General features: G+C 35.5%; 1 protein-coding gene across 4 annotated transcripts in view; it reads right to left on the bottom strand.

Annotated features, from left to right (window-relative positions):
- Positions 1–10169: 10169 nt before the first annotated feature.
- The window catches only part of TMEM196 (transmembrane protein 196), a gene marked incomplete at its 5' end in the record, with an annotated part of 209833 nt that continues 193426 nt past the window's right edge, over positions 10170–26576 (bottom strand). For 2 of the 4 annotated variants that reach the window (XM_082633132.1, XM_082633129.1), the window contains 4 exons: positions 10212–10283; positions 13088–13161; positions 14314–14568; positions 18769–18825. In XM_082633132.1, the coding sequence (XP_082489258.1) occupies positions 10277–10283; positions 13088–13161; positions 14314–14568; positions 18769–18825 (393 nt within the window). In that variant the 3' untranslated portion in view covers positions 10212–10276. Of the gene's footprint in view, positions 10284–13087; positions 13162–14313; positions 14569–18768; positions 18826–26576 lie in introns of all 4 variants that reach the window. The other 2 variants (XM_082633130.1, XM_082633131.1) reach the window with 1 other exon arrangement.

Below are 26576 nucleotides of genomic sequence, written 5' to 3'. Positions count from 1 at the left end.
CCCTGTCAAGCCAAAGGCAAGTCTGTGCTAGGAAAATCCCCCTTTTTTCAAGAAGAGAGGTTAGAAATGACTTTGACCTCATGTCCACTGACCCCAAAGAAAGAGAGAAAAGTGTTCCTTTAACTTGCTATACTTTTTTTTTAACCACTGATCCTTCCCTCCCCAACATGCACACACATACACTGTATTACGTTAGTCTGTTTCTATTTCTTTCAATCAAAGAATCCCTGGAGCAATATAAATATGCGATAATTGGTGGTTTGGCCAAAATAAATTACAAAGTAATTTGAGCTGTATGCTTTGATTTTTCCAGGAAATATGCACACTTATGTGATTAGAAAAGAATATGGATATATAAATACCATGTGTTAATATTAGTTATCTCTTGAGGGTGGGTTGTTTTATGGCTTTTTTCCCTTTGAGCGAATTTTCATATATTATTATATTGAGTGTGCATTGTTTTATACTAAAAATAAAAAAATCAGAAAATCAGCAAAAGGATTCCCGTTATTGAAGATTTTACAATTTCCTACTGACAAATTTGCAATTTCATTTGTCAGTAGGAAAAATTAAAATAGCTTCAATACAAACTAGCTGTTTGAAATAAATGTGTTCAGTTTGGGAAACAGTTGTATCTTAGTTGTTCAATAAATTGTGAAATACAGTGCTTTTGGGGAAAATACATGTATAAAATTTACCTAATGGGTTTTGGAAATGAAGAAACAACACAAAAATCTGAACACAATATATACCAACCATGCAGACTACTTGTAATTCACAAATGTGTCAGCAGATGGCAAACATGAGCTTTAAATTTATAAAGTTTTGCTTTAGCCCAAAGTACTGTAGGAATGGCAAAAACCAAGGCAACTATTTATTGACAGCTGTATTTTTTTTTTTTTTTTACCTATAATCCTTCAATAAAGGACATAGGATCAAGTTTTGACTCTGAAAGCCCTTTCTACTGGCTTCTTAGATTGTTGAACTAACAGATGTACACTGTGCTTGCACTGAAGAAAAAGAAATAATAAAGCACACTATATTACATTTTATTGGATGTAATAGATTTTATATTTTGCAAGCTATAGCTATTGCTGAAAATACATAAAAATGAAATTATTCAAATGTATCTGTCTATAAGTTAAGACCTGACTGCTTTAATGAGGTTATATTTTATTGGTGGTCCTCAAAGTCAGGTCCCTGGACCAGCAACAGCTGCATCACCTGGGAAGTAGTTAGAAATGCAGATTCTTAGGCCCCACCCAGGCTTACTAAATTACACCTCTGGGATGGAGCCCAGCAATACATTTTACCAAGTGCTCTAGGTGATTAAAATACCCACTGAAGTTTGAGAACCAGGGGCTGTAAAGAGGCTTGAAATACAGAAGAGAGGTTCTGAATTTATGATTTCTGTTCAGGTATAGCTGATGTAAATAGTGATAATCAACAATGTAGTTAATTACTTCTTTCATATGGTTTAGTGTTCAAACACAATAAAGTCTGTAAAATAAGGAACCTAAAATAGTACCCAATTTACATTGACTCAGAAGGGTAGAAGCCATTACATAATTTCCATGCATTTCTTATACTGAAAGAAGAATTTCAGTTTACTTTCCCCTTTGCATTATATTGAAAGGGAAAACATTATGGTAAATTTTGCATTACAACCTATCTATTGAAACAAATTCAAACTAAGTCAAAATACGATTATTTCCAAGGAGTAGAGAACAATCTTCATGAAAGAAAACAGTCCTTTACAAAACATGTGTTATTCTTATTGTATTAACACACATATATGTTCTGTTTTCTCTAAGGCATAGCCAAATCCTCCTGCAATTCTTCTGTCACTGAAATAAGAGGCACAGCCATTTTAAATTAACAGCAAATACACCCAGACACACTTTCATTTGTAAAAAGAGAAGGTGTACAAAAATTGTTTATCTAATGTGATAATTTTATCTGAAACACTACTATGCTTCAATTATCTTACTATTTGAATATTTTTATTAATTCAAAATTTCTCAAAGGATACATAAATTGACAGTTCCCATGAAGATTCAGTGTTTACTCAACTTCTTCAGTATAGAGGCAAACTTTTTTCTCATCTTTAATATATAAATACAGTTTTCACACAGTTTTAATAAATAGACTATTGGTAAATCACATTAGGTGCTTATGAGGGTAATAACAAGGGCAAAAATCTTAAGTATTCATTGTATTTTCACTCCCTAGATAGGTAATTATTTGTGTCTAACTTTCGTGGTAACCAGATATAATAGTGTTGAAACATCCTGATCTTTATGCTTAGATTTTATCTCCTGGCCATAGTTCAGATGTTCTATTATCTAGGAATGTGTGTGTTAGAATTCTCTCTCTCTACATGTATATATACATGTGTGTGTGTATTTGTTTAAACCTGAACTTTAAAATATGGACTTAGATAAAATCATAAAATCATATCAATGGTTTAGCTTCACCCACCTGAGGTTGTAAGTATCTACCTAGGTATCTATCAGTCATTACCAGGAAGGCAACTTCATAGCCCTTTTGGATGCAAGATTCTAGGTGAAAAGGATTGGCTTAAATAATAAATTTCATTTGGGGTGTGTGTTCGTGTATGTGGCTGTACACGTGTAGCTGTATGCACTGGTGATGGTTGGAAAGACGTTAAGAAGGTATCAGAAGGGTTGGGTTACTTTCTGAGGGTTTGGTGCCATCTTTATATAACTTCCTGTCCTTTGATGAAAACTAGGGCCAGTATTTTTCCTAAGGCCCTATATTCTTCTCAACCAAATGTCCCTGCAACAGAGTTTCAACACCCCTCTTACAAGGTTTTCAAATCCGAGGAATCTGGCCAATAAAATTAAACATGGTGCTTGCAGGGGTGTCTATGGAAATTCTCATCTACTTCCATCTGTCTTTAGCTCACTGCAGAACAAAAAGAGAACACTGTTTCCTTTTCTATTTTTTGAATATTACTTTAAAGCTGTAGTTTAATAAACCACTTGCTGGCTGCAGAGTTCGTGTAGGTGTGAACTCGCAGATCTTTGACATTAAATATATTCCAAAGAATGTGGTATGGAAAGTTTGAGAGTGGAAAGCAGATAAACATGGAGTTTAGACATGGTGCATTTTGACCTAGAATTTACTCTCAAGTAATTACACAGAATGCATACTAATGGATCATATTCTCCACTTCCTCTTATGGCTACAAGATGCTCTTAATACTTTTATGCTTCAGAAATGATTGCAATAATGAATTTATCTTTATCCAGTGGCAAAATGGACTTTCTCACTTGTGAAAGAATGCAACAGTGTGCAGAATTTACAAGGGAAAACACTACATAAAAGGCACATTTGTCAGTCAAATAAAACTCTGGAACTCCGAAATTCACACTGAAATGGGTATTTCTGGGTAAGGAGGACCAATGACTAAATGAAAGCAACTCTATCCCCTTGTATCTCACTTTCCCGTGACATTTCTTGGTGTGATTCCTGTTGTCATGCACCGTATCATCTTTAGAATGATACTTACTGACAGTGTTATCTCTGCTTGAATAAAACCTCTTCATCTGATGTTTTTTGGTGCAGGTGAGTAGGCTAAACTAGAGATTTAAAAGAAGAAAAAGACAGATACTACAAGAAATGAACAGATCTAACATATAAAAGCAGAATTTTGTTCATTATAAAATTAGTTTTCTTTATAGCTTACTGGTCCAATCCCCTTATGAAGCCCAAAGACACATGCACCCTAATGTTCATTGAAGCACTATTTACAATAGCCAGGACATGGAAGCAACCTAAATGTCCATCGACAGATGAATGGACAGAGAAGCTGTAGTACATAGGTACAGTGGAATATTACTCAAGCATAAAAGGAATGAAATTGGGTCATTTGTAGAGACGTGGATGGACCTAGAGTCTGTCATACAGAGTGAGGTCAGAAAGAGCAAAATAAATATTCTATATTAACACATATATGTGGAATCTAGAAAAATAGTACAGATGAACCTATTTGCAGGGCAGGAACAGAGACACAGATGCAGAGAACGGACATGTGGACACGGTCGGGGGGCAGTGGACGGGGGAAAGGATGAATTGGGAGATTGGGACTGACATATGTGCACCGCCATGTGTAAAACAGCTGGTGGGAACCTGCTGTATAGTGCAGGGAGCTCCGCTTGGTGCTCTGTGGTGACCTCGATGGATGGGATGGGGGTGGGGTGGGAGGGAGGTCCAAGAGGGAGGGGATATATGTATACCTGTAGCTGACTCACTCTGCTGTACAGCAGAAACTAACACAACATTGTAAAGCAATTATACCCCAATTTTAAAAAAGAAAGCAAAAAAGGAAAAATGATCTTGCCTTGGTTTCTGACAGCTCCCTGGCTGTCTCCAATGACCACCTAGATTTTTCAGCCTTTTTATATTCAAGGTATAGAGAGCTCAAGCTTTCCCTTTAGTCACCTGAGATCCTTCCTTTGAATTCCTGTTTTCAATTTGAGCACATGCCTGTTTGCCAGGTAACTAATGTTGCTGAAGTCCTGTTTGCTTAGAGTGAAGCACATGGCTGTGGCAGTCAAAGACTGACAACCAGAGAGATAAAGTCGCAGGTTCAAGTTCAGGGGCCAGAAACCAAAATCAAGGTAGCACCACAGAGCAGATTTTGGATCTGAAATCAGAAGAAGCAGAACAAGTCAAGGGGAGTGCTTCATTGGCAGTGGAGTTGTGGTTTGTGTTTTAGACCTAAGTGTATATAAGTTGCATGATTTGGTTGAATGACTTTAAGAGTCACGGTTACAGCCAGAAACGACCTCACCTTTCGGGTGAAATACTGATGTCTTGCCACCTTTTCTTTCTTTCAAATAAAATAAATGCTATTAATATGATAGAGGAATAGTCACATTTATAGACAACGTACATTATAATAGCACTTAATAAATGGTTGTCTGTTACCTGCTGCACCACCACAGGTTTTGCTGACAGATGGCAATAGGCTGATATTGCTGCTCTATCATGACTTGAAAACTTGATATTCTTTCCTGCAATTTGTTTTATTATAAAGGACACAGAGCCTTTATTGTATTTTGCTTAGATATTGATGTAAAAGTATTAATACACTTAGAAGACAGAAAAGACAGATATGTCCAAATCTTGAAAGACTTTGGGGATAGTAATGGGGCAGTGGACATCTAGCAGCATAGGGCCCTTCAAGTCCATTTATGTGAATAAGGCTGAGTGTTACCTCTTTCCTTGCTGATTCACAGTAAGGGACAGAGTGAAGGACAGTGTTGGCTTGTATAGCCACCCGCAAAGGGCTGTGGCTTTCTTGCCTGGGCAGTAAACTTGGAGAGCCCCCAGAGGTTGTGGAATGACGTGTGAGGTCCCCTGCCTTAGTGAGTAGGTGGGGACCAATATCCTGATTGATTAATAACAAGGAGTGATCACTGTAGTCAATAAAAGACAATGCAAATTTGACAAGATTTTAGGTTTTTCTGTGAAGCTCCTAGAGTCTCTCTAGCAATTTTCAGTAACACAGTACATTTTGGCTTTGGGGGTTAGGCTTGCGATGGCTTGTGTGGCTAAAGAAGCACAGCCTTTGGATGTTAAGGCAGGAAAAGCTTTGAAATCAGTAGTCTTTAGCTAATGTGAAGGAAAGTGAAGATGTTCCTAGATCTGCCTATAGTTAATTGATGTAGATAATACTGAACTGTTAAATTAGTGAAATAAATTTTTTGAGATCTAGAATTTGACTTTTCACAATATATTTCTTGGGAAATACATTCCTAGTAAAATATTTTGTATTCAGTAGGTCATTTTCCTGACAAAAAGAGTTTTAAAAAATACTTTTGTATAACTTTACTAGGCATCCACATTCCAGCAATTTCTGAATTGGTTTCCTCTGCTGTGAGTAACTGATGACGTGTGATTTATGGACTTGGAATAATTGCATTTCTTGGCTGTCATACACTTTGAGTAAGAAATATTACATATGTTTCCAGAAAAATGATTTAAGGGAGAAAAGAGTGAAGTGATGCCAAGTTCTGAAACTTTATTTAGAAATGGTGTTCTAACCAAATGGTACTTAAGATGCTCTCTCTAAGTTTCTGAAATATATTTGTTAAATAATTTTTGAAAATGTAGTTCTAAACATGCCACTTTCAAGCTAAGTCAATGAAAAAAGTAGAGGGCAGCATACCGTTCTCACCTTCTCAAGCCCAAGAAATGCAGAATTTTCCATTGACACATGGTGATAAGCTGAATAGATTTCTTCGAAAGTAGGAGTTATACATCTCACTTTACCTGTCAAACATAAAATATTTAATAATTTAGTGGAATTTTTGCATGAACAGATTTTGTTTTTAAACATGAAATCTCTAAAGCAACTTAACTTTACTACGTGTCTGACCTACACTGTATTTTTGCTAGTTTTGTTCAGTCCTTGGATTTAACTGGTTCATCAACTTCAAATTCCATGGAGTGTCTACCAACTCTTTTCACACATTGTTATAATGATAATTGGCTGACTGTGGAAGAAGTTTTATAAGTACTGAGGGTGAGGAACCATTCTCTTCGATGTGCTTTTGACTAGCATTGTCCAATAGGACTTTCTGAGATGATGAAAAATATTCTATAACTGTTGTCCACATGTGGCTGTTCAGCACTTGGACCGTGACTAGCTCAACTGAGAAACTGAATATTTGATTTTGTTTTAATTAATTTATATTTAAATTTAAATAATCACATGTGAATAGGATTGTGACTACTGTATCAGATTATATAATAGATCTTAAAACAGTGAATTTATGACCCTGAGCAATTCACATTTACACTTGTGGGTAGCCCTAACATTGGTTGCTCTGGATCATGTTCAAGGGTTTTCCTCAGTGGTTCTAAATTAGGGGGCAAAACTTCCCTACCAAAGATATAAGTGCAAATTTGTTGGATAGATTTTATTGTCACACCTGAAATGTCCTCCTGGCATTTAGTGGGTGGGGGCCAGAGATGCTTAATGGCCTGAAATGCATAGTACAGTCTGCACAATGAATTACTGTCCACCCTAAATGCCAGTAGCAACCAATCTGACAAATCCAAATAGGTCAGCGGAGTTCTCTAAATATTTCAAGTAAAGATTTCATTTGTGAGATCTCCTATCTCTAGTTAATTCTGTCTCCTATGATCTCTATCCTATTTCCTCCTGCCTCCTTAGGGATCTCACCTTCTTTTATCATGCTCATTTTATCCTGTATCTTCAACCACTTCCTGTCTACATTAAAGTGTACTTTAATCTTTCTCATTTGCTCAAACAGGAAAGATTAAATGCCCTTTCTTAATCCCATGTCCTCTCCTCATTCACAGCATCCCGTCCCCTGCCAATGTCAGGACTGCACATCTATTCATCAAGTTATCGGGGAAATTATTTTTTGTATCGTGATGGAAAGAAAGCTCACACCATATGTAGTTTCAAAACACACCATTTATTATATAGACATATCAATAGAGTCATCATACTATGTCCCACTTCTAAGCAACTCATATATATGTATGTGTAGAGACACACACACATGTTGAAAATTTTTCAGGCAGAGTCCACTTTTATTGTTTTATGCTTATAATTACTGTACCTTTCTGTAGCTAGTCTCTACAGCACATCACCACATTAGTTTCACATATTGTTTTCTAATTTAGTATCACATTACTTTTTCCCAAGTGTGGGCTCATGCTAAAACTGTAATGTGGTCACTTAAAATATTCTAGTTCATAGTTCAATGTTTTATGAAAATTAAATTTTTAAGTACTTGAACAATGTCTTCCTAACTTCCCCTACTTATCTCAAAAAGAATCACTACACATCCCAAATAAATCACTCTAAATAACTGAGTCCTGAAACTACTGAGTTAAAATAATTATATTAAAGACATATCTATACTTGGTTAAATACACTGTAGACTACTGGAATAATTGTGATGATGGCATCTCTTCTTAACTCTATGTCTAAGCAGTGATATGCCTACTTTTGTCCTTTAATGGGTGATTTCATATATCATTTCAAAAGAAATTAAAACATCTTACTGATGTATTACAACCCTGTATTGTACAAACATGTCTACAAAGAAATGCCACCTAAAATTAGAGTCAGTGGTTATTCTTTCAGTACAAAACTACATCCTTGCATAAAATCAGTAGAACCATATACACACAAAATACCTGCATTATATACTATAGATTTTCAGTGACAAAGATCATGCCTATTTATGGCATCAAATAAACAGAAATGAAGTTGATTCATTATGTGAGGCTGCATTTGTGGGCCACTTCTGTAAATCTGCTGGCTAGTGAAGTTATTCATACGAGTTGGGAGACTTAAAAAACTACACCAGCCAACAACAGTCCCGTCATTTCTTTTGAACATACACAACCAGATTTTTTATAAGCTGATTTAAATAGGGTAGGTGATGATCAAGTTGTTATAAAATTAAAAGACCTTCAGATTTCCATTAACTGGCATTATTTTTATTTTGTTAGCACAACTAAAACCTATATTTTGCTTCTAAATTATAACATGTTTTCATACTGGATGTTAAAGGTGTTAATTTACCTATCGTTCAGTAAGTAACTCATAAAAAATGACTTGAAAACTGATTAGCTTTGGGGAATAATAAAAGTGTACAATACAATGAGAGTTATATATTTTAAAATATATACTTTCTTTATCTGTTGCCACAAGTTATATTCTCATAAATATTTTCAAAGACCAAGCTATTTTCTCGCCTATATGTAGTGTCATAGGTTACTATTTTAACATTCCGTTATGGAAAAGAGGGTTGAATTTAGCTGTGTAAATATAAGCCTATCTTTTAATTTCTTCTACAGAGAACTCTTTCAGGTTCTTTGGATATAGGCATTCTTAAAAACTGGTCTGTATTTTTCCATGTGAATTGTAAAACAAAACCAAAAAACCTAAATTAAATTCTAACAAAGCTAATTGTACCTGCATCTTTTGGGCTTACATCATCTGTCCTTTTATATAATTTAATTGGTCTGTAAAGTGTTTGAAATATAAATAACATGAATAATTGCAAGTCATTCTGTCTATATTTATAAATGTGAAAGTATTTGAATTAAAGTTGTTATGCTTATAAATCAATATTAATCATTGTTCTTACATAAATATCATAATAATAGTAAAATGGCCAAATAATTAAGCAATCTATCTTGATACTACACTATTCGGATCACTTAACTCCATAATATCAGCCACAATGATATTTACACACAGCAGACATAATAAAGAAGTAAAACTGAAAAAATTTAGTAGAAATTAAATGTGACTTTGTGGGCACAGAAAAGCCTTGGACAACTGCTTTCCCATTTCTGTGGGAACAGAATCTTGACAATATCCCCACAACACCACAATTTCCTTTCTACTACTTATTTACATTCATGAATGCTATAAATATGTCCTATATATATTTTCTATATTTACAGTATATACACACACACACACACACACACACACACACACTTTATTTTATTCTTAGGCTCATTCATGAACATGCCCATCAATCTACACAGTATAATCAAAACATATTCATTTATAACTTTTCGCTCTGTGGAAAAATGCAAAAATATCATACAGATTAATATTGTCTCTCTAAAAAAACCTCTTTTTTATGTTTTAGGTTGTGTTTTGTAATTTACAAATAAATTATGAAATATAGTTCATTCACAAATTGAAAATAATTACAATGTTTTTATAACAAGGCATTGCTGAGGTTTTAAAGTGTGGCATTCTTTGAAGCCATCGTCTTTCAGAACAAAGACATCAATAAATTATTGTTATTTCTTGATATTTGCACTTTTTAATTACTTATATGAAATGTCATTACAAATCTAACACTCATGCTAGTCAAACAGTGTTTGTGTAGAATATGAATCTTTCTATTTTATCTATTCCTTTTTTTTTCCTGAAAAGTCTTTTTTAGAACAATCTGGAAAGTTGGTTGAAATTACTGTACTAGAACATTTCTGGAAAGTTTTTCACCAGTAAAAAAAAAAAGCTGAAGAAGTAAAGTGAGGCAAAATTGAGGAAGAATAATTTTAGTAAGTACTCAGGAGAGATAACAGCAAATGCAAGAACTGTTTTAACTTATCTCCTAGTCCTTTGGTATTTCTTTGTCTCATGAAAATCTTAAAAAATGTTCAGTTCTTTAAAATATTGATTATACTCTTCCATTAAATATCAGCTGTGGTCCTCCATTGCTCATGTTGTCTGTCATTTCCTGTTAGGAAAATAACATGAATTAATTAAAATTCACTTTCAGAGTAAGACATTAATTTGATTAATGGGTTTACAAAACAAATTTCAAGCCATTGAAAAACTTGCTGACTTTTGGGGGAGGACAAGGATTAGTGTTGTTGCTAAATTTGAGGAAATGAAATTTCATGGCATCTTGGAACCCATGAAACACTGAAGTGACAGTCTGTTAGACCAAAGTCTTCTACCCACAGCAACAGTTCAATCTCTCCCCAGCCCCCTTAGTCTCCCCTCTTGGCCCTCAACTCTGTTTTGGAAAGACCTCACCTAGAAAGAAGATGGTTAAATACTCAAGTTTTTTCAATGTATAGGTTCCTCTGTTGAGCATGTCAACAAAATGCCAACAGATTCTAGGGGTTACCTTTGCTCTATAGAAAAATGTGTGGGCTTTTCATGAAGAACTGAAAAATTCCACCAGGGGACTGCCTATCTGTAACTGAAGATCACTAATAATTCATAGTAGGATAGATTGCTTTTCATGACACTTCACTCATACAGTAAAAAACAAACTGTAAAAGCTGAAACTAACACACCATTGTAAAGAAATTATACTCTAATAAAGATGTTAAAAAAAACAACACACACAAAAAATAAATTTAAAAAATAAAAATTAAAAAAAAAGCTCTTAACATGTTTTTTAAGAGATCAATTACTAAGTAGTTAATAAGGAAAACTACATGGGAGGGCAACAGAAATTTCGATATCAAGAATGAACTTACATAAAAAGTTTTACTTGCAATTTTAGAAAATGCGTTAATTTAAGAAAAATTCAGATGCTTTGAAATCATGTTTTGTTAAACGTTAAACTCTTCCCTACACAATAAAAGGTAATGAGGACATGTGAGGCCCATTCACATTTATAATGGTTAGTGCACCATATTATAAATAATATTTAGGCAAAACTATCTAAAAATAGATGAAAACATCTTTCCACACTTGAACAAGCCTATTTGCAAAAGAGCTGTAAAGAGGACTCCAATTGAAATAAATTATTTTCTCAATGATCTTCAGCCTATCAGGTATATCTAATTTCTGTTTGGGTGAACTAAAAGTAAAAAGTAATGTGTTTGCTTCTGTAAACTTTAGAAATTCTTCCAAATCTTTATTTCAGAAATGAAAAGATATCACATGCCTCATTTTTAGTATCTTCTCTTTGAAAACTCAGTATAGGAGATGGAGTAAAATACAGATGCTTACTTCTTGGATTTGGTGGTTTTGAAAGTTGCTTAGGAGAATCAGTGAGGGACTGGAAGGTAGGAATTGGTCTGATTTTGGAACTTTGCTTTTGAAAACGTTGGTGTCTTTTAGAACACGGGGTAGAGCTACAGTCAAGAAAATGCTGAGGAAGAAGACAATATGCAGAGAAGACTCTTCCTCTTCTCACATCAAGACCCATCTCTCCATGCAAAGTGCCTTGCTCCTTCCAGGCCATAAGGGTAGTGTTGTATGTGGGTATCTACTATATCTACCCTAATGAGGTGCTGAGGAATTACCTAAGGCCTAAAAACTCATACCAGTTTAGGGTAAAAGCTCTGACAAAAAGTGGAGAAGTTCTTTGGGCGCCAATGGCCTGCCTCTACGGTCTGGCAATGGTTCACTATAACTGAGAGGCTGTCTCTGCTAGATATATACTGTGAAAGTAGGTCCGATAATACATTGGGGTTATTGGGCTGAGGGTAAGTTTATTGATAAGATACCTGATTTGAGGTTTATTGAAAAACTCACTACTGGTGGCAAGAAAAATAGAAATGATCTCTCCAAAATGATCTTTAATAAAATTTACTCATCCATCTATTTCTATTCCTTCTAGTATGACAAAAACAATTTTCTAAGGAATTTATAGAAGTAAGATTCATAGATGCCTTTTCTTCTCCTAAAATAACTTTGCATTCAAAAAGTAGCTTAAAAATAATCATAAAAAATTAAGGTATAAACTTTTATTGTGGGATTAAGAAAAAAATCCAGTTTTTAAAAACCTTACAAAAAGAAAGAATTTTCTTAACTAAAGTCACCCTAATATGGACACAGAAAAATCACTGGTAGGAAAAAACAGTGGAAATTAGTTTTTAAGTGGTCAAGTATCTTCAGTTTCTTTGCAGATAGGCATGTCCAAGTTAGCAAAAGATTATACTTTAAATTTGGGCAGGACCAACTGTGACTGTTTGCAAATGGATATACTTTCTGCAATTGGGCCATAATATCTGTGTGACTCCCTGTATTTCTTATTATATTTTTTAACCAAAGCAAGAATGGTGACTATTTTCAGAGATATAAAATATGGGAAATAAATTTGAAATGTATCATATCAGATAGGTTTATAAGAAGAAAGCTTTTATACAGAATTTTTACTGTATTAGTGTCAAACTTAAGTTATCTACTCATGCAGCTTTAGCATGAGAGCGATACAAAGTTTGCCTTTATCAGACACATGTATTATTAAAAACAAAACTCTGGTCTGTGAATGATGATATTGAGTCAGAATCATGATGTAGCATAGAATAAAGGAGTCACAAATCATCCAAGCAGAAATGTGTTTGGATGCTTACAGGCAGGCTGAATATTTTAAATACTCAACCAACTTTCAAGCTGCAAGACTTTGCCATGTTGGTTTATGTCAGGTCCTCAAAGTAGTTCTCACAAAAGCAATACTTTGAGGAACAATATCACAGCATCAGTCAAGACTGATCTGCTGACATCATGGCTTCCTAGAAGAGGCAGTGCTTCCTGCAGTGACATTACAACATGGTAACTCCCTAGAAATCAGCGTACCTTGTAGGTAACTCTGGTGTCGGGGGCACCACCGGGCAGCTGGGCAAGTCGGTTATTTCAATAGCCCTCAATCTCTAATATAAATATAACAATCATACAATAAATATTGCACAAGCATATATACAGAAACCTAAATCACACTAGTATAAAAATAGAGCACAAAAGAGCCATTATCCAAATATATAATGATAACCTATTTTTAACAATCCATTTCTTTAAATTACCAGTCCTGCTATTTGTACTATTAATTCTTTTTTGAAGGATACATGTAGATCTGTTTAAAATTGCTTTCTTGGAACAACTTAAGAGCATCTACTCTCCTTATTTGAGTGTATAAATTGTATATGAAAGGGAAACACATAAACTACAGAATATTTTTTCTCAAAATCACATTATAAAGAAGTATGCAGTTGTAACTCTTGCTACTCTTTCTTCTGTTGTTATGCAATTTTTATTTCCATGATATCAAGTAAAATGTGATGTGGCCATTATCTTAGTGAGTTGATTTTACAAATGTTTTATCTTTTCCTTAACAGGTCCAGTAGCAGGAGCTGAATTAAGGAATATGGGCAAAATGTAGAAGAAACACAGACAGCTCACTATATCATTTGTCTTTTGATGCAATAAATGTAACTTCTTGTTTGAATGGGTATCATGAAACAATTATGCAAGGAACATTATTTAAAATACAGGCAAAGCCACCCAAATATGCATGAAGCTTAGATGAGAATTAAATGAAGCTTTATGTGTATTGTAATATCTGCACTGATAGGCAGGGCTTTTTGTTGCCTTATTAAAAGGCCCCTTTATGCGTGAAAATCTAATTTACATAATCAAATGCATCTACTTACAAGCACAAGGGGTGAGCTAGAGAGGAGAATCCATCGGATTTCTAAAACTGATATTATTGAGTTGAGGGTGTTTTTAGTTTATGTTTTTCCTCAGTACAATACATAAAAAAATCCATATTTATAAGACATTCAATATTTTATTAGTTCTATTTTAGGAGCTGTGTTTTTATATAGATAGAGAAAATTATGTCAAAAATAGGTGTGCCCAGAATTACAGGGAAAAAATAATTTTAAATTCCTATTCTTAGTCCAATAGGGCCAAATTTTTATAAAATCCAATTCCTCAAATTCTCATCTAAAGCTGCAAGTTGATTCACCTAGATTTGACTGCAGTCTTCATGTGATAGCAATGAGAGGTAGAGGTACAAAACTCACTTTCTCAGCCATTTCATGAGAGTGATGCAGAGAATGCTCCCTCTCTGAGAACATCCTCCGCTGTTCATAGCTGGCTAGTCGACAAGTGAGCCATGAAGAGAGGGTGCAGCCCCCGATCCCAATGCACGCAAGAGACATGGACGCAAGATGCAGGGGATAGAGGGAAGAGGTCTTCTTTGTCACTGCCCGAAGGAACTGAAAATTCAAGATGCCCCCAATGAGTCCACAGATGCAGCAGGCAGAAAAGAGGATCATCTGATACGAAAAAGAGAGGGGGAGTTAAAGCTGACTGGAACACACTGCACTGTCCTGCTGCACGTCAAGGATGGCTGAGTTACGATAAAGAGAAGGTCTTTTGGTGCTTCTTAGAGGACAGGAGCTCTCTTTTAACCAAGATTCCCTGCACTCTGACTCAATGGAGAGGGCGTAGACCACAGTGTTTCAGGAATTAATAGTTGACTATATAAAGGCCAGGGATACATCTTATGAAAACTCTGAAATAAGCAAAATTTATCTTCTAGGTGGATTCAGATTTAAATAATATTGAATATCTATTGTGTGCTACTATGAATTTCAATTAACCCACCAAGCTATCCTCTGAGAGGTGATATACATTTGGAAAACGAATGATGAGCAGTTAACACTCAAATTTAGGAACTGAATCCAGATTTTTTGACTCAAATTACAGTTTCACTGTTAATTCCCACCCCCGCCCCCCAATATTTAAATGTCTTCTCCCTGAAATGTCATTAGTTCCAATGAGCTTCAAAACTCTGTACTTCTCTAGCTGTGAGCTTAGGGAATTTAGTTAACTCATTTTTTTTTTTTCATTTATAAGAATTTTATTGTTTTAGTATCTATTTTCCCAAGAGATAGTTTAGGGACACTCTGTGAACTGGTGCTTTATGTTACAAATCTTTTGTTACTCTGTGACACCACATAATAGATAGTCCAAAACCACTGTTTGGTTGACTGTTATGGAGAAACGCAGGATGTAGCTTTGCTTTTGATCCTACTCTTCGCTTGATCTGGGTCTCTGTTAATAGAGCTAGGGGTTTTTATTCAACTTAAATATCATAGGATCTCTGGCAGAACCAAGCACAATGCCTTTTGTGCAGTAAATGTTCTATGCATGTTTAATAAATTTAATTGAATATTCCAATAGCTTTAATAATTTTATTCTCTATCTGTATCTAGTCTAAATTCTCCCATGAGCTTTGATGATACTTTATAGTGTGATACTAATTTAATTACCCAACCCTATTTCCATTTTTCTCTGGAACACTGTCTCTACTCTAATCACCTCCTTTGTCCCTCAGTATAGCTTGTTCATTCCCATTTCAATGATATTTTCATTTCCTGGAAATTATTTTGCTTCTTTCTTGGCTCCCTAGATGGAAGACTGACACAAATCTAGTCCTAACTTCCTCAGAAAGCATTCCTGGACTTGACTGATCTCCTCTGGCATAAGTCCACAGGGCAAACAGCTGTATAACTTACTTTAGCATTTACTTTTACTTTATTAGGTACTATTTTCTGTTGACAGTTAGCTGAATTTAGCAAACACTTAATGAGCACCTAGCATCTGTTAGGCCATGAGCGAGGCAGCACTTGTCATTACAAAAAGAGAACAGCTCATAGTTATTCCCCTTGAGAACACCACAGCCTTGTGTGAGAGAAGATCCAACGTCCCAACATATTATGGCAAATATTAAGACAGAAGGATGAAAGGTAGCCCTTGGAGTACAGAGCAGGGGAATGTGGCCCAACCAGGGGTTTCAGACAAGGCCTCCTTGACAACAGTTCATCTAGGCTAAGTGCATGTAGTTCCCAGCAAAGGGTAAGGCCATGGATGTATGAACTAGAACAATGGGCAGAAAGAACTACAGGTAGTTTTTTTGTTTCTCTAACTTAATTCAGCATTCCTGATTGTGTCTGTCTTTCTGTACTTATCACCAAAACTGAAAACGCAGTGATGGATGAGTATAATCTTCTAATGGTTGATGAAATATAGCATTGAATGTCAATTACCCAATCAACAAATCATCCCAAGTGGGAAATTGTAGCTCCCAATTTCAAATAGAATCAATCAGTTATATTTCCTTTTAAAGTATATTCAAATGACATGCTGTTTCTTGGGAATATAGTTTGGTGTTTACGCATTCCCAGAAAATATGGAAAGATATTACATTCTAGCCTTCAAATAATGAATTACTGTTAATTAATAAAATAAATAACAAATTTAATAGACATTACAGGAAAACACTACCTCTCCTGATGATGTAATTGCCATTAATTCCTTAAAGGCATGATACTTCATTAACATGTGCAGACAGAACATTCTCACCCAGGAATTAAAACGTTAAAATCTGTACCAAGTTTATAACCATATACTATTTTTAAATCTTACCAGACTAGAGATTCTAGACTTTAGAGATATTTGGAGTGGAGAAATTTTCACACAATTTGATTAAAGGGTAGAGAATCTTAGACAGTTAATGTCATCTATGGGAACCTCAGATGGTACAGGAGGATAAACTGGATGGTAGTTTCTAAAAAGCTTAGATCTTATAATTTTTTTTTATAACTTATAAGAGAATTAGGAAAACAGAAAAGACACTAGTGGCCTTTAAAAAAATCCCTTCCCGGGACTCCCTGGTGGCGCAGTGGTTGAGAGTCCGCCTGCCGATGCAGGGGATACGGGTTCGTGCCCCGGTCTGGGAGGATCCCATATGCCGCGGAGCGGCTGGGCCCGTGAGCCATGGCCACTGAGCCTGTGCGTCCGGAGCCTGTGCTCCGCAACGGGAGAGGCCACAACAGTGAGAGGCCCACGTACAGCAAAAAAAAAAAATCCCTTCCCTTCCCTTCTTCTATGAACTGAATGTTTGTGTCCCTCCAAAATTCATAATTGAAGCCTAATCCCCAATATTACAGTATTTGGAGGCAGAATCTTTGGGAGATAATTAGGTCATGAGAGTGGAGCCCTCATGAATGGGGTCCCTGTTTTTATAAGAGATTCTAGAGAGCCCGCTTCCCTCTTCTGCCACGTGAGAACACAGCCAGAGATTTGCAACCCAGAAGAGAGTCATATTAGAATCCAACTATGCTGGCACCCTGATCTGGGACTTCCAGCCTCCAGAACTGTGAGAAATAAATTTCTGTTGTTTGTAAGCCACCCAGTCTATGGTACTTTGTTACAGCAGCCCAGACTGACTTAGATGTCTCCCCTCCCCGGCCCTCCCCTCCCCCTTCCTCCTTTCTCCCTTTCTCCCTCTCCTCTCCCTCCCTTTTCATTACTTCCCCTCCCTCCCTTTCCCTTTCTTTCCTTCCTTCCTTCGTTTGTTCCTTCTCTCCTTTATTCCTTTCCTTTTCTTTCATCCATGTTCCAAGAAATTGTTACTATATAGCCATGAAGAGTCTTGATAGAGGAAAAGCGAAGAAGAAAGCAAACCGTAGTAAAGAGTGATGGGAGAATCACAAATGCAAATTACAAGCCTCCAAAAAAATTTTTATCCAAAGGTTTCCCTTAATGTAATTTTTAAAAATTTCATCTCACATATCTAAAGCAATGGGGGCTTCATCCTTTTTGTCGCAATAGGTATTCTCACAAAGAAAATTGTGATTAGAAAAAGGAGTTGAACAAATGACTTCAATACTTCCCCTTCCCTGGTATCCTGGTCCCCTTCTCCTTTTTTCAGTCTCAAAGACCACTTTCTAGGGTCCATGTACAATATTAATTTTGCCAACTTATAAAGGTCTGTGATATTTCCTATTGTCCTCAAAAAAATAAACATGTTTTTTCCTACTTTCTAACTCTCAAAAAATGTCACGAAAGACAGTAGGGAATCCACACTGCAGCACACAGAAATCCTCCTTCAGCCAATATCAGAGTGAACTGGGAGTGTATTCCACAACCCCCAAAACCCACAGCAGTACCATAAAACTTCTGAGAACGCTTATATTTGCATTCACAGTCATAAAATAAAATTTAAAAACTTTGGGAATTAACTACAACTATAACAACACAGCTGTTCTGCTGCTTTGCAAAATTGACTTCACAGTCAAGGCTAGTAATCTTTAGGCCCAGTTCCATATCTAAACAGTTAAATTTCCCATGAACTCAAGCTCTGTCTTTTTCAGCTCAATGAAGGATTCCTGTGAGTGTCTGGGAATCTATAAACGAAAAGTGGAGACTGCCATCCACAGTAGTCATTAAGGGTTGCAGATTCATGTATTTAAAGAGTATATCAAAGCTTCTCCTTTCTTTTGTCATAGTCTATAATAATCTTGATGGTTTTCTTTAAAAAGAAAAAAGCCAGGATTTATTTTTCAGTCTTCTTTTTATCCTAAATGAGTAACATTCAGGATATGAAAGTTGGCTAGTCATCATTTCCCTTTTTGAGTTCTTACATTTCAAACACTTCAATGCACAATACAAACAAGGCAAAAACTTACGACAAGTCCAGATTTTTTTTTGGCGCACAATATTCCACATATGCCACAAAGAAGAAACTGAAAAGGAAAAGAATAACAATTATTTCATATCCAAAGATAAGAGAACTCCTACTTTTTAGTTTATAGTTCACTCATGACACTTTCTCCAGGGAAGCTTGAAAATTTTACATTCCCATCAAAAGCTGAAAAGGAAAATACCTGATTCTAGAATAGTAAGGGATAAAAATGCAAACTCTAATGAAAGTTTTGTATAAAGTTGATACAGGTGATTGTGGAATTTAAGCAAAACTTGAATCTGTTTTACCGTGGAATTTAAGCAAAGCTTGAATCTGTTTTACCGCCAGGCAAAATGATGAAGTAGATGAATTTAGAGTTTTGTTCCTCCTGTCTACTTTCACTGTCTTCTTATCCCTTCCTATTTTCTCGAGAGAAAAGTGGTATGATACATTCATTGGTATGGCTGTATGGTACATTCCTTCGTACTAAGTAATTAGAAATCAATGGGCTCTGCTAGAGGAAGGGAATATAACACACATAAAAAGAGAAGGAATCAGACAGGGAGATGTTTTTTCCATAGAGATATTCTTTGTAACTCTCAAACTGTGTCAGGTAAAATAGCTGCCTCCTCATTCTACCAGAAATGTCAGAAGAACACAACAGGATGAAGCTATCAGTGGTATGTAATTGCTTGTAAATAAGTACATTGGTGACATAATTGCTTTGCAAAAGCAGCTGCATGAAATCATCTACCAGTTCCACACTATTACACATTTTGGCTATCAGAAAGGGGTAAATTGTTTAATTTGGAGAGAAACGTTTAGGGCCATTTGTGCATACTTTTGCTGGAAGTAAACCATATAAGTAAAATAATAAACTCATTAATAAGGGCTTTCAGATTAGCAAAGAAAACTGAATATGGTTAAGCTTGTTTTCATTTGATTTTTCTTTTAAATGTTGCTATCTCAAGTCAGAACTAATAATATAAGTGGTTTTAACTGAGTATTTTACACATGAATAGATTTTTAAATATACACATCAAAATACTCTAAGGATTATCTGAAATAAGTAATATGCTTGTGGGAAGCACCAACAAAATTTGATCAAAAATAATAGGTAAGAAAAATTTACCTTTGCAGGGAACTTTCCATACAGGGGAACAAAATGATTATAAAGCAAGCAATGATGCAGCAAGACAGATAAGGGACCACAAAGATATATAAGAATTTGGTATATAATATAGATGACCTTTCAAATTCATGGGGAAAAGATTAGAACTATTTATTTAATAAATGTAATTGGGACAATTTGTTAATCTTCCCTAACATCACACACCAATTCCTACAAAGCAGTTTGAACAGTTAAATGTATAAAAAAAAATGTGGTAGGAGATGATGAAGTAAAAGATTTATATGATTTTAGAGAAGTGGGAAGGATTTTCTAAACATAGCAGCAAAGTCACAGACCAAAACGGAAAATACTTAAAAATACTAACACATACAATTATAATTTTGTTAGTAAAAAATATCATAACTCTCAAAGGCAAAAAATTAAATTGGGATTATATTCAGAAAGTATATAACAAAGTGTTGACATACTATATAAATAGATCTAACAGAATAATTTTCATACCATAAAACCATGAGCAGATAGAAACTCAGAACTTTATAAAATGTGAACTCATGCAGAATTTTCAGAAGCCTTAAAAAACAACTTCTGAGTGACTACTTCTCACCCCTCTCTCTGTTCTAAGTCTAGATGATCTTGTCCTCATATGGACTCTTTCTTACTGATCCCATCTCAGACCTTACAAGGTTATGCTCAAGTCATTCCAGTTTGGACCAGTTCCATGCCTCTCAGTGCTTCCAAGCTCCAAATCAAAGCTCCAGCATGTCTTACTCCTGCTTCCCTGACTAACCCATTATTCATCCTGAAAGTCCATTCACCCAGAACTCATTCTTGAAATAGTTTGAAAGCAGTGCAGTTTTGTGTTCCTTGGATCTTTTTGAAATCTATAAACATTGCCATTATTTATTCACAACAAAGCCCAAGGGAACCTCAGGACCATAAGCAGAGCTCTCCAACCTAACTCTCCATTCACTTGCTTGGAAAAACTAAGTGCAATAAAATTGCTTCTTCCCATTGTACCTCTAAGAAATCTGGGGAGGGGGAAGGTAGAGTAGGAGGGGAATCCAACAATGTTTTTCCACTCTCAAGCAGGCTTGCAGTGTAAATACTTCTGTTGGGTATCCAAAATCCACACTCCTTAGGGAAAACTGTAACCTGAGAAAAAATAGACCCATGTAATAGGAAGTATACAAAATTATGCAATTCTGAGGAGGCTTTAAGGGATCCTGGCTTGAGTTTAGTCATCACAATTTATAGAAAAGAGTAAAAGAAGCACAAAAAAGCAGTAAATAATCTTTTATTTTATTGGCTAACTTTACCCCAAGTCATAGCACCACAAGGGATCTTAAAAGATGACTTAATTCAGCCCTTGCAGTTTGCACATGGGAAACGAGCGGTCCAGACAGGTTTAGTGACTTACTCAAGGTCACACATCAAGGTCACAAATCACACATAAAATCTCAGGCTTGATTAAGTGTCTAAGTTAATTTATTTCTCATAACGTAATGGGAATGCTTTTCAAAAGGATTTTTCAGTGTTAGTGCAGACTGCATTATGCTAGCAGATCCGACCATAAGCATTCAATGACACCTCATCATCTATAACTGCACTCTTTACCCTTGCCATTTGTTAATTTTTGTTGTAATAAAAGTAATTATAAGATTAGTTGATCGTATCACAGTCTAAAATTAAGTATACCTTACTATATAAGGAGTCTGTTATAGTATTTCAAGATACTATTTTTATTCAACATAACTTTATCCAGGATGCAGAACACTGACCCACATTACAGAAATTATGAAACAAGTGAAAAACAAATTAGTTTTTAAAAAAAAAGTAAAACTGATAGCTGGAATATCTATATCTCTGTCTCTATCCTGAATTACATATACAATTTTACATGAGAAAATATAATTTTATTTCTGAGAAGGTAGGGAGAATTATTTGCTTAATTTTAATTTTAATCCAGGGAGAATTATTTGCTTTGTTCTTACTAGGAAGTTATATAAATGAAGCAATCTAATGATAGGGCATCAAGGGCAACTATGTAATGAAACTAGTTAAGTCCTCCAAGTGGAATTTGTTTGATTTCAATTTAGACTAAAGTCAATAGATAACTAAGGCTGTGACTCATTGTAGAATGAAATGGAGCTGTTATGGAAATAGCATTCTAAATTTTGAGTGGATTTTCTTAATGAAAGGTCCATGGAGCCTTCTGCTGTTGCTTAGGGTGTAGAAAGGCTAAAGCAATACCACCTTAACAGTAAGAAAAAGTGAATAAACTACAGACTGATAACTTTTCTAGAAGTGAGCAGGGACAATGGAAAGCTGAGGGTGAGGCACTGACACTGAAAAAGTTCAGGTAACCACAGCCCTCCATTAATGGAATTTGAAGACTTGATGCACCAAAGATAATCACTGTAACAGTAAAATCAATTCCTCACCAGGATGACTCCACCTTTCACACTAACAGCCTAAAAGAAGATATTAACATAAAATACACGATTTTGAAAGAATAACTTGAATTTGTGCTGTACATTCAACCAATCTCTTATTTACACAAGAGATTACAAAGAGATGTGCTCATTTGGGCAAAAGAACTGTGGTAGGCTGAATAATGGCTCCCAATATACACACATCCTAATCCCCAGAATCCATGAATGTTACCTTAAATGGCAAAAAAGCCTTGGGCAGATGTGATTAAATTAAGAAGCTCAAGATGAGGAGATCATTGTGCTAAATGTAGTATCAGGTAGGTGCTGAATGTAATCACAGGTCCCTTAAGAGGAACACAAGAAGGTCAAAAGAAAGTTATATGAAGACACAGAGACAAAGATATTTGAAGAGGCTACACTGCTGACTTTGAAGATGGGGGAAGAGAGCCATGAGGCAAACGATGTAGGTGGCCTCTGTAAACTGGAAAGGTAAGGAAATGGGATTCTCCCCTGGAGCCTCCAGAAAGAATGCAGCCCTGCAGACCCATTTTAGACTTCTGCCTCCCAGCACTGTGACAGAATAAATTTCTGTTATTTTAAGCCACTAAGTTTATGGTAATTTGTTCTAGCAGCAATAGGAAACTAATACAGGCTCCAAAACATTATTTCACATGACAGTGTCTAAAAGAATTAGAAGCTGTTAAAAGAACTAGAAGTTGTTCTTCAGGAAAACAAACAGGGGAAGACATGAGTTAAGAAAGAAATATAGTAACAAGAGCACAAAATAAAGCAAAATAGGAAATATTTTAAATAGAAATGTATTGATTAGAAAAAATAATATCAGTTTAGAATGAATATCCCAGGTGATGTTGGCATGAGAGTTGGTGGGTTAGAGGTAAAGACGATGTAAGTAAAATGTTCTAAGATTCTTGTATCATTTGGCAGAGTACTAGAGGCACTAATGTGCCAGATATTGATGGAAAAGTAGAAGTTTAAATTTGTGCATTAAAATATCAAAGACCAGAAAAATAAAAGTAAGGAGAAAAAAATACAACAACGACAATAAAGACTGACCAACAGATGTCAGGAAAGTTTGAAAAATGAACGGAAATAAAGTGAAACTATAAAATAAGTTGGTGTAAATAATTTCAGTAATATAAAGCAATCAGAACATATGTGAATGTATTCAATTTCTCTAATAATAGGGAGAATAGAGAGAGGGAGAGACACTCTGCTAGGTAAAGAGGAAAAGGTTTGTTAAAACTTTCCTAAAATGAATGAAAACCTCTTTCCTTACTGGTTTTCTCTTTCTCTCTCTCTCTCACTGGTTTTCCCTTTCTCTCAATGTCTCTCTCTCTCTCTTTCTCCTTCAGCCCTGACCTAGATGCTAGTTAATGTCTTCCTTATTACTATTTCTTTCTGTCCAAGAAGCTTATTTTGCGAAAGGACTAAGAGAAAAAAGGCTATTGTAGAATTTCTATTTAAATTATGTAATGGAAAATTTGGGAACCATGGTTGTAATGGAAGCAGATAAAAGCAATGGTTCTATCAGCTGGCTAGGAGAACAAGCAAGTGCTGGGCAGATGGGATTATGAAAGACAGTGGGCTAATCTTATTTTAGGACAGCTTATTAAAATTTTTCTCATGTAACACTTAACCACCTCAGGGGAATTAATTTTCACTGAAATTCACTAGCCATTACAGAAGATATACACGTTCGAAAATAGAAATGGTACTTTTTTCCCCTTCAAGATAATGAGATGAACCACAGATTGAACTTAAAGCTTTGGTAACATTTACTGATTTATACAGTTTCATCAAAATTAATCAGTTTCTTTAAAATGTATAGAAAAACTATTAGGAAAACACAAAAAATAGTAAGTGTTGAGAAATTGATTCAAAAGAAATCTCTCTGATTAAAATGATATATTTCTCCTTGTACCTGGATTAAAAGTTTGATGATTTGTTTTGTTACCATCAGTTCTTGAATATTCTTACTCTACTTCAATCACCTGTTAAAGAATAATAACTGAAGTCTCTAACAGGATTATTTTGTAGTTTAGCTCACAAAATGCTAGTATGCCAAAGTAGTTCATAGTCTTCCTGATACTGTGCTGATATGATTGTGACTTTCTTATATGACACCTGGCTAGACTCCTAAGGATGTCCTCTCTGTCATGGGCTTCTTTTCTTTTGGGATCCCATTTCTCTAGTGACTCCAGTATCAGTATCAATTATACGTGTAAAATGAGGAAAGTTTATCAAGTTGGAAAGCCTGTCTGAAAGCAGTGATTCTCAAACTTGGCTGCTTACTGGCTTTTAAAATTCCTGATTCCGTGGCCAATTAAGAATCAGGATCTCCAGGCTGGGACTCAGGCATCAATATTTTAATCTTCGCAGGTGACTCCAATGTGCTCTCATGGTCCGGAATTGCACTCAGTATGTTCACCTGTGCTTTGCCAGCAGGCCTACTCATTTTAGAGCTCTTCACTGAAGCAGTGATATTCCCCTTAATTACTCTCAGTGAGATACCAACAAATATGAAGCCAAATAAAGTGCTCTTCAAGGGAGAAACACAAAGTCCTTGTTCGTAACATAAGTTCAAAGTGTCAGGGCTGTTTGGTCTCTAATGGTGCACAAAAATAGAGATCACTATTTCATAATTTTTAAGCTGATTCTACCCAGTGTCTTTTGTCATTGCTAATAGATTTTTCTCTTAAGAGAAATCCTAATCTTCCCTAAATTTTCTGTGTTTTGTTTTAGTTAACTAGATCTAGAATTGAGCATGATACATGCTCATGATACATGCTCAGATCCGGAAGAATCTGACTAATTTTGTGTTGGGAATTAAGAAAATAGGCATAATAAAGACACTGATGCAAATAATCATCATTGGAAAAATATTGGAAGGAAATAGGTTGAAAGAAAAACATGATCAACAATAAAAACCAAACAACTGAATTAACACTTGGGGAAAAGATCTTAACAGACAGCTGTCCAAAGAAGATCTAAGGATGGCACGTATGGAAAGATATTCAACATCATTTATTGTTAAAAAATCATGAATTTAAACAACAATGAAATACCACTACACAGCTATTAGAATAGCTAAAATTTAAAATAAACTGGAAATACCAGTTGCTGGTAGTGCGGAACAACGGAAATTTTCATTCATTCCTTATAGGAGTGGAAAATGGTACAGCTACTTTGGAAGACTGCATGGCAGTCCTTACAAAGCTAAACATAATCTTTCCATATGATCTAACAATTGTGCCTTTAGATATTTACTCATCTAATTTGCCACGTTATAGCAGTTTTGTTCATCACTGACAAAAACTGGAAGCACCCAAGGTGTCCTTCAATAGGTGAACGGATAAACCAGGTATATCCATACAATGAAATACTATTCAGTGATTAAAAAAGAAATGAGGTATCAAGATACTCAAAGGCATGCATGAAATTTAAATGTATATTGCTAAATGAAAAAAGCCAGTCTAAAAAAGTCTGCATACCATATGATTCCAATTATATGACATCCTGAAAAAAGTAAACAAAAGAGACAGTGAAAAGCTCAGTAGTTTCCAGCGTTTGGGGGAAGGCAGAGGAAGTTGAATAGGTGACTAGGGGATACTTTTAAGGCAGTGAAACTCTTCTGTATTACATTGTAATTATGGTTACATGACACTACACATTTGTCAAAACTCACAGAACTTCACAGCACAAAGAACAAACCTTAATGCACGCAAATTTTTTTTTTTTTTTTTTTTTTTTTTTTTTTTTTTTCTGTACGCGGGCCTCTCACTGCTGTGGCCTCTCCCGTTGCGGAGCACAGGCTCCGGACACACAGGCTCCGCGGCCATGGCTCGCGGGCCCAGCCGCTCCGCGGCATGTGGGATCTTCCGGGATCGGGGCACGAACCCGTGTCCCCTGCATCGGCAGGCGGACTCTCAACCACTGCGCCACCAGGGAAGCCCAATGCACGCAAATTTAAAAAATCATTTCGAGGGTCATGGAATCACAGGATGGAATGCAGAATATGACAAAGCAATCTACGGTATAACAACGAATGTACGAAATGGTTTCCCTGAAGGAGGTGAGGGAAAAGATACTGACCTGAGTAAGTAAAGGCAAAAGAAACTGTACATAAGCACCATACTCTGTCGGACAAAGTTGTTTCCTACAGGGTTACTGATTAACAATTCTGATCCTACTATATATGTATACTAAAATTGAACAATTAAATTAAAT

Source organism: Mesoplodon mirus (assembly GCF_964341445.2).
Source record: "Mesoplodon mirus genome assembly, chromosome: 9".
Classification (NCBI taxonomy): domain Eukaryota; kingdom Metazoa; phylum Chordata; class Mammalia; order Artiodactyla; family Ziphiidae; genus Mesoplodon; species Mesoplodon mirus.
This window is presented reverse-complemented; position numbering and strand designations above follow the sequence as displayed.